This window comes from Centruroides sculpturatus, unplaced genomic scaffold, assembly GCF_000671375.1.
Source record: "Centruroides sculpturatus isolate CEXI.00-Female unplaced genomic scaffold, Cexi_2.0 scaffold793, whole genome shotgun sequence".
NCBI lineage: Eukaryota > Metazoa > Arthropoda > Arachnida > Scorpiones > Buthidae > Centruroides > Centruroides sculpturatus.
The window spans coordinates 153,936-171,200 of record NW_019385190.1 but is presented as its reverse complement, the minus strand read 5'-3'; the positions used below and the strand labels follow the sequence as shown (position 1 = coordinate 171,200).

General features: G+C 23.5%; 1 protein-coding gene across 1 annotated transcript; it reads right to left on the bottom strand.

The window, feature by feature from the left end:
• Nucleotides 1–235: 235 nt before the first annotated feature.
• On the bottom strand, nucleotides 236–6,760 carry LOC111635943 (hephaestin-like protein 1). The gene is made up of 15 exons (XM_023381088.1): nucleotides 6,468–6,760; nucleotides 5,456–5,706; nucleotides 5,168–5,380; nucleotides 4,921–5,090; nucleotides 4,682–4,848; nucleotides 4,502–4,608; nucleotides 4,250–4,421; nucleotides 3,929–4,179; nucleotides 3,630–3,844; nucleotides 2,987–3,137; nucleotides 2,683–2,895; nucleotides 2,367–2,598; nucleotides 1,826–2,295; nucleotides 1,221–1,379; nucleotides 236–1,144 (listed from the first exon to the last, which is right to left on the bottom strand). Exons 1-15 carry the CDS (start codon nucleotides 6,674–6,676, stop codon nucleotides 834–836), a joined length of 3,291 nt encoding a protein of 1,096 aa, XP_023236856.1. The 5' UTR covers nucleotides 6,677–6,760; the 3' UTR covers nucleotides 236–833.
• Nucleotides 6,761–17,265: the final 10,505 nt, after the last annotated feature.

Below are 17,265 nucleotides of genomic sequence, written 5' to 3'. Positions count from 1 at the left end.
TATATAATATATATTAACATGAATATTTTCTTAAGATTTTAATGAAAAATTTAAAATATTTATGACTAAAAATAAATATTTTATAAAATATTATTAAAATTTAACATATTGAAGGGAAGTTAATTTTAGATTTTCCAGAATAATGAAAGGGAAAAAAGTAATAAAATATTAGAAAAAGAAGAAATAATAATGTGAATATATAACATGATAAATGTTTATAAATAATGAATGCCTTTTGTACCATTAAAAAATTTAAGAACATTTTTTATAAATTACATTTTTAAAATTTAATTAAATATTTATAAATTTGAACAATTATGCTTAAAAATTAAAACACGATACATAGATTATGTGGTTATGATATGGCACAGTTAATCCATATTATGGATCCTTTATATAGGATTATCGAAAATTAACTCTATACTTCAATATATTAACATTTTTAATGAATTATTTAGTTTATTTTTCTAATAATATGTTGGAAATTTTATAATTATAAAAGGAAGAAAATACAAGATATAATGCTTATCTCATTAATTCGAAATAACTTTAAATAAATCATTTATTTTGTAGATTTGACTAAATTTTTATGAGTCTTTTTATATCCGATATGGATTTTTTTTAAATATTTGAGAATTATTCGTAAATTTTCAGTATTATTGAGTTATTTTAATACGGAAAAAATTAAATATAAATATCTTAATTACGAAGATCCTGTAAATAATTTTGTATAAATCGTAGTTTTTTTTTAAACTACATAAATTACATAAATTTACATAAATTATTTATAAAATAATGAAAGGACCATTTGGCTATTTATGATCATTTAATGATCATTTACGATTGAATGGATTTACGGTAAATACGGCATTCATCCCAAATTTCATGTGATCGTCTACGTGACAATGAAGGAACCACGTTCCTGGATTATCTGTTTCAATTTCTACAGTTTGGAAAACACCCGGAAACAAATCTACAACGTCACCACGATTATCTGAATTTATTCTTCTAAAGAATGTCTGTCCATGAAAATGTGCTGTGTGCATGTCGATTTCTGTTCCTAATCCCATCATGTACCACGCTGTATTTTGATTAGGTTCTGCTACTAATCCTCTTAAAGTTCCATATATTCTTCCATTGATTGCTATAAAATTATTTATAATGGTTTTAATTCTATAAACTGTAAATTAAAAAAAAATGGTATTTGGGAATGCACTTACCATATTTTCTATTACTAGTTATGAATCCATTATCATTTTTGTTAACTGTTTCTGGTCTTCTTGTGTAAGTTCTAATATTTTCATCAAGTAACCAACTAAAATTTTCATCAAAAATAGTAAAAAGCACAGCAAATTGATGATTCATATCTCTTCTATTACCTGAAATCGATACGAATATAAATTAAATAAAATACCCGATAAAAAAAATTTGTAAAACTTTGAGGTTTTAAAGTTTTATTTTGTTTTTTTATCAGATAAGTGCATTATAGAAACATATTATAATGTTTTATTCATATACATCTTGTAAATTTGTATAAAAATCTCTTTAATTCTAGTTAAAAAAAACTTTCTAGATTTATAAAAAAAAGATTTTTCCTCTTCATTTCTTATAAATTTAATATAAAGAATTTAATATTTTAACGTAAAAATGACATTAATATATAAAAAATTTTGCATAAAAATGATACTGTTTAATTTTTATACTTCTAAATATTCTTTAAATAATTTGGCATATAAGAATATTTAAAATAAAAACAATTCTGATATTTTCTAAAACTTATGCATTAATATATATATATATATAACTTGTACTGTACATTTATTACCTGATCTATTTAGAATTCCTTTTCGACAAGTTATTAAAGGACCAACTAGTCCTGTATTTGTATCTCGAACTGGATCAACAGCTGAATAGTAAGCCCAAGGCACACAATTAAATCCATTTCTTCCTGGCCCTGATGTATATGGAACATCCCACTCGTAAATATAAGTATCACCCGGATTAACGGGCACTTCACCTCTATCTATAGCTCTTCCTTTTGTTTCTACAGGTTTTCTGTAAAGTACTCCATGTGGATGCATAGAATAAGGTCTGGAAGCTAAATTTTTAAACACTACCCGAATTGTGTCTCCTACTTCAGCCGCAATCAAAGGTCCTAAAATTCCTAAATGCTCCTCTTCCGGACCTCTTCTCTTTTGCACTCTAAAAGTAGAATCTGTGAATTCTCTATAGACGACTTTCTTATACAGTCTTCCAATTCTGTTATCTCCATTAATGATAAATGGGCGACTTTCACTAAAAGAAAGACAAATTAGTACATTTCCTTAAAAATAAGTCAATTAATCTTAAAAAAAAATGTTAATTACTTATTCTCTAGTAAACTTTCTCCAGTTATAATGTGACGATCGAAAGGTGCATAATCCCATTCGATTTCTATTGCTGCTATATAGTAGACTCTCGCTTCTTTTGGAAATTTATCCGGCACGGGCCAAAATTCTTCAGGTTTTCCGTCACGTCTATTACAATCTTGAACTTTGTATATGGCTCTCATTCCATTCATCAAGTGGTCGTTAGTTCGACAATCTATTGCCCATTCCCCTATAAATAATATAATTTTTCAGAAGCGATCTTCTTGTATCATAAATTTGGAAAAATCTTTCTTTATATCTCCAAAGTACATACCTGGATTTTCAGCTTTCATGATAACTGTTTGGTGTGCACTTGGAACAACAGCTATTGCATCTCGAAACATACCATTAATACTAAAAGTATGACCATGAAAATATGCAACGTGAAGGTCAATTGTTTTACCAAAACCAACAATATGCCAGCTAACGAGGTCTCCTTTACACATTTGAAGACCTTCCAAATTTCCGAACACTCTTCCATTTATTGCTGTAACAGTTTTGCTTATAAGTAAAATTCAGGCTAAAGAATCTACAAGTACGTTTAAAAAAATGATTAAAATGACTCATTTATGATTTACCATGCATTTGATTGGATTCGAAAAACCGTGCATCAGTCCTATTTACTCTCGAAGGATCTCCAATAAACATTTGAATATTCTCATCGAAGTAATGTGAAATCGTTTCGTCCATAACAGCAAATAGTAAGAAAAATTCTCTATCAACATTTTTCTAAAATATTAAAAAAATTATTAAATTTAATTTTTAAAATGCAATATATACAACCTTCATTATAGTACTTCAATTTATAACTTAAACGATAGTAATTGTATGTATCATTTTACTTGTGTACGCATATTATTTAGATACTCTTCGTTTTAAAAACTCTCTTTTGAAATATTATACCAATGTCTTGAGAATTTGTATTGTTTTACCATGAAAATAACTTAAAATAGAATGTTCTTAAATAGAATCTTACATATTCATTTTAAAAATTATATTAGTTCATATTTGTTTAATACTTATGCATATATTGTATAACATTTATAATTTCTGAAAAATTTTTGGAAGTTTACAGATTCTTCCTACGTCTTATATTTATAGTTAGATCCTTAATAGAAATTTGTATTGAAAAAATATAAAATTTAAAACAGATAATCAATTGTAGATATTATTTAAAAAAAGAGCTAGAATTAACAAATAAAGCAGTTAAACATTCATTACTTGTCTTCCACGAGAATCAAGAGTTCCAGGTTTACAAGTCAACAATATGCCATGAAGACCATCATAAAAATCAAAAACAAAGGTTTCTCCTGAAAAATATCTCCAAGTCAAGCAGTCGGGATCAAGTGAGGTTGGACCATAATCTCTATGAATGAACCATGTGTATAATCTCTTCTGTCCAGGTAAAACTCCAGTATTAGCCAAACCTCTCATTCCTATGAAAGAAAATTATTGTTTAATATTTAATAAAAATATTTTTTAGTTTAGTTAGAATTAGTTTCACAGTATTTTTTACTTACTTGGTGATCTATAGAATGCTCCGTGAGTATGCAAAGAATAATTATTAGCTCTTGCTTTATTTAAAAACATTATTTCAATGGTGTCACCAACTTCCGCCTTAATTGTAGGTCCTTGATGACCAAGATGAATTTCTTCTCTCGTTCTTTTCTTCTTTGTTCTAAACGAATCATCCGTATATTCGACAAAAAGAGCTTTCTTATATTTACCGCCGATTCGTGTTGCATTTTTTATAAAGTATGGACTTGCTGCACTGAAAATAAAATTTCTTGTTTAATCAAAATTATTTTATCTTCAAAAAAGAGATTTAGAAATATATTTACGGGTCTTCTATTAATTTATTTTGAGTGAACTGATTATATCCCGATGGTCCATAATCCCATATTACTTCTTCAGCAGCAATGAAATATTTTCTAACTCTTCCCCTGCCAGAAGGTCCTACTGGTTTCAGTCTTTTGTTACAACGTTCCACAAATATCGACGCATACATTCCAGCTGTATATTAACATTTTTTACGTATAGTTTCAGATTACAATTATTTTACATTATAACCATTAAATCAACTTAAAGTATACCGTCGGTATGCCTTCCAACTTCGCAACGGATTGGCCAACTACCTAGTCTTCTTGGTGTCATATAGCTTCTTGTAAATTTAGCAGGAAACAAATTTATGGTATCTGTTCTGAAAATAAGTTTTTAATGTTAAATCGAATGTCACAATCTATTATTTAAAGTAAATGTATGTATAAAAAAACCTATGATTGTCCATTGTCAAGACTTGGCCTTCAACGCTAATGCTATGAACATCAACCTCGTTACCGAGACCAACCATATGCCATCCTACACGATCTCCTATGCACATGTCCAAACCAGGAAGATTACCATATGCAAATCCGTTTATAGAAAACATTATATTAGATTGCTAAGAGATAAAAAAAGATTTAAATAAGTTTTAAAATTATATTTTTATATAAAATTTTAAAAAGTTTCTTACTCTAAACGCACGATCTTCTTTCAATCTTTCTCGTTCCTCTTCAGTTATTGAGGGATTAACACTATTAATATTAACATCTAAAAGTTCACTTTCGTTTTCATCAAAAGCTAGAAACAGCAGGGCGTAATCTTTATCAAGACCTTCTTCTGTATTTGATGATGTAAGCTTTCCTAGAATAAAATATAAACTTTAAATTAGATTAAAGTTTTTTTTTGGAATTTTAGAAGTTTAGGTATATGAAACCAACCGGGTCTACAAACTACAATGACTCCTAATAATCCAGCATGAAGATCGGTATCTGCATTACGATGCGAGTGATATATCCAAGTTATGCAATCTGGATCTGTTTCAGATGGTGCATCTTCTTCAATTAAGAACCAGTTGTATTCGTAATGTTCTCCTGGTGGTACTCTATCATCGTCTTTATCTCTACCCATGGTATTATCTTCGTAAAGTGCGCCTGAAATTCGTAAACGTATTTGTTACTTGTATAATTTTCATTAATACGTCTTTATGTAAAAATTCTTTTCTGTACCTTCATGACGTTTTCTGTATCTCAAACCATGAGGATGCATGGAGATAGGGAAAGAAGCATTATTGAAAAAATGTATTGTGATTTTATCACCCACTTCACCTGCAACAACAGGTCCTAAAATACCCAGCCATTCGGGACGTGGTTTGCGTATTCGATAACTACTGTCCGTGAATTCCCTGAAGAGAGCTTTTTTGTAAACTTTTCCTATTCTAACCGGATCTGTACTTCGTTGTAGAAATCTATTTGCAAATCTATAATCATAAAAATTGAAATTTACTTAATACATTTCGAGAAATAATTCAAGTTTTACCAGTATCTGCGTTTCTACACGTTATTAATGATTACGCTTGAGAACATCAAACAGGTTGCGCTTCAATGAAAATTATTAAAAATATTTGTTTCAAAATAAAATTAGAAGAAAACGTTTTTTATTTTTGGAACAAAAATGCATGTANTAGAAATGTTACATTTAAAAAATACAAATAATAATTGTTAATAAATTAAAAATTTTGGAAGTTTAACTAATTCGTAAAGTATATAAAATTATTATCTAAGCTATTCTAAGTGTTGTAAGATTTTGAAAATAAGAATATTCACATTCTTAATGTTATTTCTTGATACGTGAGATTAAAATGAGAAGAAATTAAAAAAGAACAATGTTAGTTTTGATGATGAGACATTTTGTTAATTTTAATAGAGTTTTCCTCATGAAAATAATAATAATAATAATAAATTCTTCTTTAAGTAGTTATAATTTTATATAAACTATTTTGTTTTGTTAATAAATTAGTGAAAAGTTTATCAAATATTTTCATATAAATTTCTTATTTTGCAACAAGTGAGTTATGTCCTTGTTACAGATTCTTCCATAAAAAAACTTCTTAAAATTATTTAATTTTTTTTTCTATTATAAAATAAAAATATTTTTATGTTAAATATTTTGCAATTATTTTTTCACTTATTATAAATTTTTAAAAATACTGTAAATATATTAAAAAATTGTGTTTCTTACGGCACATCAGGCCCTCCGTTTGGTGCATAATCCCAATCTTCTTCGACTGCAGCTACATACAAAATCCTATGGTTCCTAATAGGTCTTCCCTCGGGAGGATCTGGATCATTTTGTGCATTCGTATATAACAACAATAAAAAGAAGATAGAAGAAACTAACCACATCCTGCATCCGTGCAAATTGCGAATGATAACTGTGGCAATTGTCATCAAGTTTAAAAGCGAAAATTGTGTTGGTTTTCGAGGAATCAACGAGCAAGCGCAATATCTAGATTTCTGGCTAGGATTTTCCTATAAATGAAGTTCACTAGACTTGATTGTGACGTCATTACCTGGCTTGTTTGTCATGCAAAGTGAAAGGTAACGATCCAATGATATCAAGGATGTATAATGAAATCGCGTAACAGGATGCAATAGCTCTTTTTTTTAACCTTGAAGGCGGTGCAGAAATTTGATTATTACAGGAGAAAAAGTAAATTAAATAATTATGAAAGCCTTGTTAACTTTTTAAAGGACGTTTTGTCTATAATTTAGATAATAAATACTCCACGTGTTGTCTAAAAACGTCATTATAGTAATTTATCTACAAATTATACAAATATTTTAAATAATTTTATGTGAATTTAGATCATTGATGATATATTCTTTCAGCAAGTAAAACTCACATTTGTAAAGTTTCAGCAAGTAAAACTCACATTTGTAAGAGAAAATTAATAAATTCCTTAAAAAAAAACTCACAAAAGCAAGTTTTTATTTTAAAAGTAAATTTACTGTTTTATTTCCTAACATTTACAATTAAATTATATAGTATGTTAAAAACATTTTACTGGTTTTATAATTGATTTTGGCTCTAAACCAATGTTAAAGCAAGCTTATCTCTTTACTGGTTTAGAGCCAAAAATTATTACAATAACATTTTGCATTAAAAAAAAAAACAGGAAAACTTGGGCCTTTTTTCATTTGACGGCCCGTCCGCATCGCGCTGTGTCCTTTATCGCGTTCAATTGCATAGTTATACTGTATTGCAAATGTCATTAAACAACAATACAAATTTTAAATTTAAAAACAAAAGAGTTTATCAATTTTTTATTGAAATTTTTAAAAATATTTTTGTTTTTAGTAAAGTATTTATTTTTCCAGTTCGTATACTACAAATCGACATCGACGTTCTCGACGGCAGCGAAAGCGACAAATCGGTTCTAACGAAAAAGACCCAAAAAATTTCAGAAAAATTATTAAATTTTCTGTGATTATAAATATTTTTTATAATTAAAATTAAGAAAAAAATAATCAAAAATCTTCTTGCAACTTTAGCTCGTGGTTTCTGCAAAATTGTGAAATTTAATTATTCACGAGGTAATGAATATTTTAAAATTTATTTTCAGGTTTCGAAAATCTCGAACAAATTAGAAAATTGCAGTTTTCATATTGAATAAGATCAGATTTAATATTCGATGCATTCATCATAATAAAATGTTTTTTTGCTATGCTCAAGTGGATAATAAGGAGATATTGCAATATTCATAAACATGCTTTTACATCTCGTTAATTTTATATGAGTAAGTTTCAGAAAACAATTTATATCTCAAATTAAAGACCTAAAAAACTATTCATTTATATTTTTAAACTTTTTGAATAATTCTTGTTTAACTGAATTTCTTTACGTTTAATTTTCGTGATTTATTTCAACTTTTTTGCAATTCTACATTATAATTTTTATTGGTAAAATATAATTAATATGAAAAATTCTATATTTTCAATGTCAATTATTAAATTGTTAATTATTTATATTTGTAAAAAATTAAATTTCGAATTTTATAATTTACACAGAAAATTAATTCGTAATCAATTATAGTATTATAAATTAATACTTTAATAGAAATCATTTATCCATTTTTTTCTATTGAAACGATTTTAGAATAAAAACATGTAAACTTTTCTGTATACGAAAGAGAAAATAAATATTTGAAGCACGTAAATGGTGAATAGCCTTTGCGATATATTTATTTAAATTACTATTGGTTAGGGTTTTAAATCTTATAAACATTATAAATTTTGAATGTATATTGTACCTTAATGTGTTCATCAAATGACCTATAGCCCGTAGAATATTATTTAAAAAAGAAACTCAATTTGCAATAATTAACAAAAAAAAAAAAAAAAAAAAAAAAAAAAAAAAAAAAAAAAAAAAAAAAAAAAAAAAAAAAAAAAAAAAAAAAAAAAAAAAAAAAAAAAAAAAAAAAAAAAAAAAAAAAAAAAAAAAAAAAAAAAAAAAAAAAAAAAAAAAAAAAAAAAAAAAAAAAAAAAAAAAAAAAAAAAAAAAAAAAAAAAAAAAAAAAAAAAAAAAAAAAAAAAAAAAAAAAAAAAAAAAAAAAAAAAAAAAAAAAAAAAAAAAAAAAAAAAAAAAAAAAAAAAAAAAAAAAAAAAAAAAAAAAAAAAAAAAAAAAAAAAAAAAAAAAAAAAAAAAAAAAAAAAAAAAAAAAAAAAAAAAAAAAAAAAAAAAAAAAAAAAAAAAAAAAAAAAAAAAAAAAAAAAAAAAAAAAAAAAAAAAAAAAAAAAAAAAAAAAAAAAAAAAAAAAAAAAAAAAAAAAAAAAAAAAAAAAAAAAAAAAAAAAAAAAAAAAAAAAAAAAAAAAAAAAAAAAAAAAAAAAAAAAAAAAAAAAAAAAAAAAAAAAAAAAAAAAAAAAAAAAAAAAAAAAAAAANGGGGTTCGGGAGGTCTCCAAACGTGTAGATTTGAAAAAAAAAAAAAAAAAAAAAAAAAAACTACACTTTGATAGAAATTCCCTTTTTCTAATAGTTGTAATTATTGGAAAGCATTTTGAGTTGGAAAGTTGCAATGTTTATTTTTATTTTTTTTACTCTCTTTCCTGTTTTTTTCCTCTTTTATAATTGTAAGCAAATATTTGCAGATTATTCATAAAAATATTTAGAAAAAAACTTTGAATGTCAACGAACTTGTTTAATCGCAAAACTTGTTCAGATATAATCACAATTTCTTAACATCTAAAAATTTGAATAAAATTCAAATAAAATTCTCTTTATATAATTTTATTTTTAGAAAATAAATTTTCGTATATTTTATATATTTTATTTTTTAAATTTTATGATTCTAAAAATGTTGATTCATGATTTCAGAATATAAAGTCATCAAGAAGCTTTTGTATAAGCGTACTGAACTCCACGAACAACTCATATATAATAAATTAAATTGAGGTCTTTCCAAAGGTAGGGATTTTTTTCTTTACGTTTTTTTTTTTCTGAATTCTTCGAATTAATAATGTCCTCCAAGCACAATACAAGTTTTATTTCGTGTGTTTTATTTAAATAACATTAATGGATATTCGTCACGGTTGATGCAATAGATACAAAGCTTCTATACTAAATTCTAAATTTATCTAACGGATGCAATAATCGCATAAGAAATGCTTTAATTCGGTATTTGAATAATATATAAGAAGCATAATTTTATACTTAAGTTAGAATTTTTATCGTTAGATCTAAATCCAAAAATAAAAATCGCACTCAATTTAGAATAATTTGTGTACTTATTAGTCAATCATGAGATTACAACAATACTTTTGTTAAGGTTAACAGCATCCATGCATGAAAATGGATTCTGTGGAAGATGCATGCTATCTACAGATGCTCTTTCTTTTTTAATTTTTGCGTATCTGATATATAATTGAAGTGGAATGAACATTTTTCAACATTATCTAATATATATCTTTACATCTATAAGTACACATTAGGACTTTCCTAGAAAGATATTGTTGTTGCAGCATATACAATATCTTAGACTATAGTATGAAGTTTAGTTCATATAAAGTTTTGTTTTATTTTATAAACGAAATATTTTTTTAATATTTTAAATATGAAAATGTACAATAGATTTAATAAAGTTTACGCCATGTTTATAATTAAAATTAAGAAAAAAATAATCAAAAATCTTCTTGCAACTTTAGCTCGTGGTTTCTGCAAAATTGTGAAATTTAATTATTCACGAGGTAATGAATATTTTAAAATTTATTTTCAGGTTTCGAAAATCTCGAACAAATTAGAAAATTGCAGTTTTCATATTGAATAAGATCAGATTTAATATTCGATGCATTCATCATAATAAAATGTTTTTTTGCTATGCTCAAGTGGATAATAAGGAGATATTGCAATATTCATAAACATGCTTTTACATCTCGTTAATTTTATATGAGTAAGTTTCAGAAAACAATTTATATCTCAAATTAAAGACCTAAAAAACTATTCATTTATATTTTTAAACTTTTTGAATAATTCTTGTTTAACTGAATTTCTTTACGTTTAATTTTCGTGATTTATTTCAACTTTTTTGCAATTCTACATTATAATTTTTATTGGTAAAATATAATTAATATGAAAAATTCTATATTTTCAATGTCAATTATTAAATTGTTAATTATTTATATTTGTAAAAAATTAAATTTCGAATTTTATAATTTACACAGAAAATTAATTCGTAATCAATTATAGTATTATAAATTAATACTTTAATAGAAATCATTTATCCATTTTTTTCTATTGAAACGATTTTAGAATAAAAACATGTAAACTTTTCTGTATACGAAAGAGAAAATAAATATTTGAAGCACGTAAATGGTGAATAGCCTTTGCGATATATTTATTTAAATTACTATTGGTTAGGGTTTTAAATCTTATAAACATTATAAATTTTGAATGTATATTGTACCTTAATGTGTTCATCAAATGACCTATAGCCCGTAGAATATTATTTAAAAAAGAAACTCAATTTGCAATAATTAACAAAAAAAAAAAAAAAAAAAAAAAACTACACTTTGATAGAAATTCCCTTTTTCTAATAGTTGTAATTATTGGAAAGCATTTTGAGTTGGAAAGTTGCAATGTTTATTTTTATTTTTTTTACTCTCTTTCCTGTTTTTTTCCTCTTTTATAATTGTAAGCAAATATTTGCAGATTATTCATAAAAATATTTAGAAAAAAACTTTGAATGTCAACGAACTTGTTTAATCGCAAAACTTGTTCAGATATAATCACAATTTCTTAACATCTAAAAATTTGAATAAAATTCAAATAAAATTCTCTTTATATAATTTTATTTTTAGAAAATAAATTTTCGTATATTTTATATATTTTATTTTTTAAATTTTATGATTCTAAAAATGTTGATTCATGATTTCAGAATATAAAGTCATCAAGAAGCTTTTGTATAAGCGTACTGAACTCCACGAACAACTCATATATAATAAATTAAATTGAGGTCTTTCCAAAGGTAGGGATTTTTTTCTTTACGTTTTTTTTTTCTGAATTCTTCGAATTAATAATGTCCTCCAAGCACAATACAAGTTTTATTTCGTGTGTTTTATTTAAATAACATTAATGGATATTCGTCACGGTTGATGCAATAGATACAAAGCTTCTATACTAAATTCTAAATTTATCTAACGGATGCAATAATCGCATAAGAAATGCTTTAATTCGGTATTTGAATAATATATAAGAAGCATAATTTTATACTTAAGTTAGAATTTTTATCGTTAGATCTAAATCCAAAAATAAAAATCGCACTCAATTTAGAATAATTTGTGTACTTATTAGTCAATCATGAGATTACAACAATACTTTTGTTAAGGTTAACAGCATCCATGCATGAAAATGGATTCTGTGGAAGATGCATGCTATCTACAGATGCTCTTTCTTTTTTAATTTTTGCGTATCTGATATATAATTGAAGTGGAATGAACATTTTTCAACATTATCTAATATATATCTTTACATCTATAAGTACACATTAGGACTTTCCTAGAAAGATATTGTTGTTGCAGCATATACAATATCTTAGACTATAGTATGAAGTTTAGTTCATATAAAGTTTTGTTTTATTTTATAAACGAAATATTTTTTTAATATTTTAAATATGAAAATGTACAATAGATTTAATAAAGTTTACGCCATGTTTATAATTAAAATTATTAAAATATTGGCCTAAATATTTTAAAGAAAGGTCTATGACTAGTTCAAGGTTTTTCTTTGTTTAGTTCTGTTTATATAAATGTCACTAGCATTATATTTGTAACGGTAATGATTTTTCCCCTCGCTACTGAACCTGTATTGCTTTATATGAATCATATCCTCGATAAACGTGTTATATAGAAATAATAGAAATCCCACCTAAATGCCATATTTAACAAAGCAATTTATTGAAGGGTTGAGATCAAGATCAAGTTGTCAATTCAAAGTTTTCAAAAATAAAAAATATATATATATTTATAAATATGATATCAGATAAATTTAGTGATTTTTGATAAATTATGGTATGGTTATAAATAGGAAATGGGAATATTTATAACAGGCATATTTTAAATGTATTTTACTTTAAATTTTATTAGGAAAACATTTAATTTTGTGTAGAACAGGTTTAAAAGATATTCAAAGAATTTTAGAAAATGATTTAATTATTTTCTACATATTTGCAATATACTTATCTCGATAATCACTAAACAATGTTAATAAATCTCATGTTAGTAATTAATTGATTCTAAGAAGTGTATCTTAACCCAATAACCTATTTAAAATCATTTAAACAATCTTAAGCTGATATTTATCCAAGGATAAAGATGAATAATATTCTCAAATGATTTCTGTTTAATGAGGAAACTAACTTAAATGTTTCATTGATTAACTGATGATGAAATAACAAAAAATAAATAAATTTCCTTCAAGTAAACAAACATAGAATAACTTAAATATTATTATTAATGAGAAGAAACTTAATAGAAATCAAATATTAAAACAATTATAATAAAGAAAATAAAATTTTATTTTAAATTAACTTTCTTTAATTTTTACAAGTAAAAATATGATGTACAATAAAGAATATTTTTCAATTCTTATCATACTTTATGGTATAGAAGTACTGGGAATTTTTATTTTGATTATAATGCAGATAAGATAGAAGGATTTTAAGGGAAACTTATTTTTTCTCCGAAATCAAATAATATATATAAATGTATATATTTTAATTTTGATTGTTTATGTGATCGACCTTGCAGATTCAAGATTACTTTAAATTCTTAACTTTGATAATATTATTTTAATTCCATTTAATTTATAATCGTTGCATCATTTATAAATATAATTTATATCATTTTTAATATTTTTCTTTTAAATTTTCTTCCATTAAATTCAAAATTATAATCAATAACACGAAAGTAGATGACAATATCGCATTTTCTTTCTAAAATTTTTCAATGTTAATTAAAAAGATTTTAAATTTTATTTATAAAAAATTAAAATTAAACATTTTCACATATTTATTATGAAAAATTTGAACGTAGTTAAAAATAAAATATAATTCTAAGTAAATCACTATATGGCATTAATACACCCCGATAAATTGTAAGAATCAATCTAAGTTACTGGGTAATACAATTTCCTACAGGAAACTTCCTTCCTCTCTAATTATTATAAAAAAGGAGAAATATCGCATAAAAAATGTTATATATTTTTTAAAATATTTTTTGTTAAATTGATTTATAAATTTCAAAAATATAATCCTAATTTTACATTTTAGTTTCAAATTTAATTTATGAAAAATGATTTGATTAATATACATATATAATTTTCATAAATTCTTTATCATAAATGTCACGTACATCTTCAAACTCCAAATGAATATCCTTACTTACCATACATTTAACAGGAGCAGTTCTTCAATGTTTCAAGATAGATTTTTAATACATAAATTACCGTTCGGCATATAAATAAAATATCATTTCATAGAAAATAAACTTATTATTTGTAGATTTAATGAATATAATATAAATTTCAGTTATATTAATAATATATTAACATTATTTTTTAGTGATGCGGAAGAGAGTACTGTATCATATTGAGAATATATAGAAAAAAAATGCATTAATTATCGCAAATATATATATGATATTTAGTTATTTACTAAATAATATTTTAATTTATTCATTAGATTTATTGATTTAATTCATATCGGTACAACTGTTTTAAGCGTGAATTATGCTTTATTATTTTTATGATCGATTATTGATAGAAAGTAACATTTCACATTAGTTTCAATCAGACTTATTATTTATTCATTTAAATTATGCAAGATATTTCAGACGTTAGGCCTATATTGCATAATTTAAATCTATTAAATGTTAAAAAATTATTTAAAATTTTTTTCCTGTATATATCTAATAAAATAACATATTACAAAATTATTATTATTACAATTCTTTATAAATTATAAAATATGCAAAATTTGTACAGCATAAATGATATTAATGGTTACANTTTTTAAATAATGCAATTTAATATTTTAAATATGAAAATGTACAATAGATTTAATAAAGTTTACGCCATGTTTATAATTAAAATTATTAAAATATTGGCCTAAATATTTTAAAGAAAGGTCTATGACTAGTTCAAGGTTTTTCTTTGTTTAGTTCTGTTTATATAAATGTCACTAGCATTATATTTGTAACGGTAATGATTTTTCCCCTCGCTACTGAACCTGTATTGCTTTATATGAATCATATCCTCGATAAACGTGTTATATAGAAATAATAGAAATCCCACCTAAATGCCATATTTAACAAAGCAATTTATTGAAGGGTTGAGATCAAGATCAAGTTGTCAATTCAAAGTTTTCAAAAATAAAAAATATATATATATTTATAAATATGATATCAGATAAATTTAGTGATTTTTGATAAATTATGGTATGGTTATAAATAGGAAATGGGAATATTTATAACAGGCATATTTTAAATGTATTTTACTTTAAATTTTATTAGGAAAACATTTAATTTTGTGTAGAACAGGTTTAAAAGATATTCAAAGAATTTTAGAAAATGATTTAATTATTTTCTACATATTTGCAATATACTTATCTCGATAATCACTAAACAATGTTAATAAATCTCATGTTAGTAATTAATTGATTCTAAGAAGTGTATCTTAACCCAATAACCTATTTAAAATCATTTAAACAATCTTAAGCTGATATTTATCCAAGGATAAAGATGAATAATATTCTCAAATGATTTCTGTTTAATGAGGAAACTAACTTAAATGTTTCATTGATTAACTGATGATGAAATAACAAAAAATAAATAAATTTCCTTCAAGTAAACAAACATAGAATAACTTAAATATTATTATTAATGAGAAGAAACTTAATAGAAATCAAATATTAAAACAATTATAATAAAGAAAATAAAATTTTATTTTAAATTAACTTTCTTTAATTTTTACAAGTAAAAATATGATGTACAATAAAGAATATTTTTCAATTCTTATCATACTTTATGGTATAGAAGTACTGGGAATTTTTATTTTGATTATAATGCAGATAAGATAGAAGGATTTTAAGGGAAACTTATTTTTTCTCCGAAATCAAATAATATATATAAATGTATATATTTTAATTTTGATTGTTTATGTGATCGACCTTGCAGATTCAAGATTACTTTAAATTCTTAACTTTGATAATATTATTTTAATTCCATTTAATTTATAATCGTTGCATCATTTATAAATATAATTTATATCATTTTTAATATTTTTCTTTTAAATTTTCTTCCATTAAATTCAAAATTATAATCAATAACACGAAAGTAGATGACAATATCGCATTTTCTTTCTAAAATTTTTCAATGTTAATTAAAAAGATTTTAAATTTTATTTATAAAAAATTAAAATTAAACATTTTCACATATTTATTATGAAAAATTTGAACGTAGTTAAAAATAAAATATAATTCTAAGTAAATCACTATATGGCATTAATACACCCCGATAAATTGTAAGAATCAATCTAAGTTACTGGGTAATACAATTTCCTACAGGAAACTTCCTTCCTCTCTAATTATTATAAAAAAGGAGAAATATCGCATAAAAAATGTTATATATTTTTTAAAATATTTTTTGTTAAATTGATTTATAAATTTCAAAAATATAATCCTAATTTTACATTTTAGTTTCAAATTTAATTTATGAAAAATGATTTGATTAATATACATATATAATTTTCATAAATTCTTTATCATAAATGTCACGTACATCTTCAAACTCCAAATGAATATCCTTACTTACCATACATTTAACAGGAGCAGTTCTTCAATGTTTCAAGATAGATTTTTAATACATAAATTACCGTTCGGCATATAAATAAAATATCATTTCATAGAAAATAAACTTATTATTTGTAGATTTAATGAATATAATATAAATTTCAGTTATATTAATAATATATTAACATTATTTTTTAGTGATGCGGAAGAGAGTACTGTATCATATTGAGAATATATAGAAAAAAAATGCATTAATTATCGCAAATATATATATGATATTTAGTTATTTACTAAATAATATTTTAATTTATTCATTAGATTTATTGATTTAATTCATATCGGTACAACTGTTTTAAGCGTGAATTATGCTTTATTATTTTTATGATCGATTATTGATAGAAAGTAACATTTCACATTAGTTTCAATCAGACTTATTATTTATTCATTTAAATTATGCAAGATATTTCAGACGTTAGGCCTATATTGCATAATTTAAATCTATTAAATGTTAAAAAATTATTTAAAATTTTTTTCCTGTATATATCTAATAAAATAACATATTACAAAATTATTATTATTACAATTCTTTATAAATTATAAAATATGCAAAATTTGTACAGCATAAATGATATTAATGGTTACAAAGTTAAGTGTTCAATATTGTACTGTACATTAAATAACAATAAATAAAGACATTAT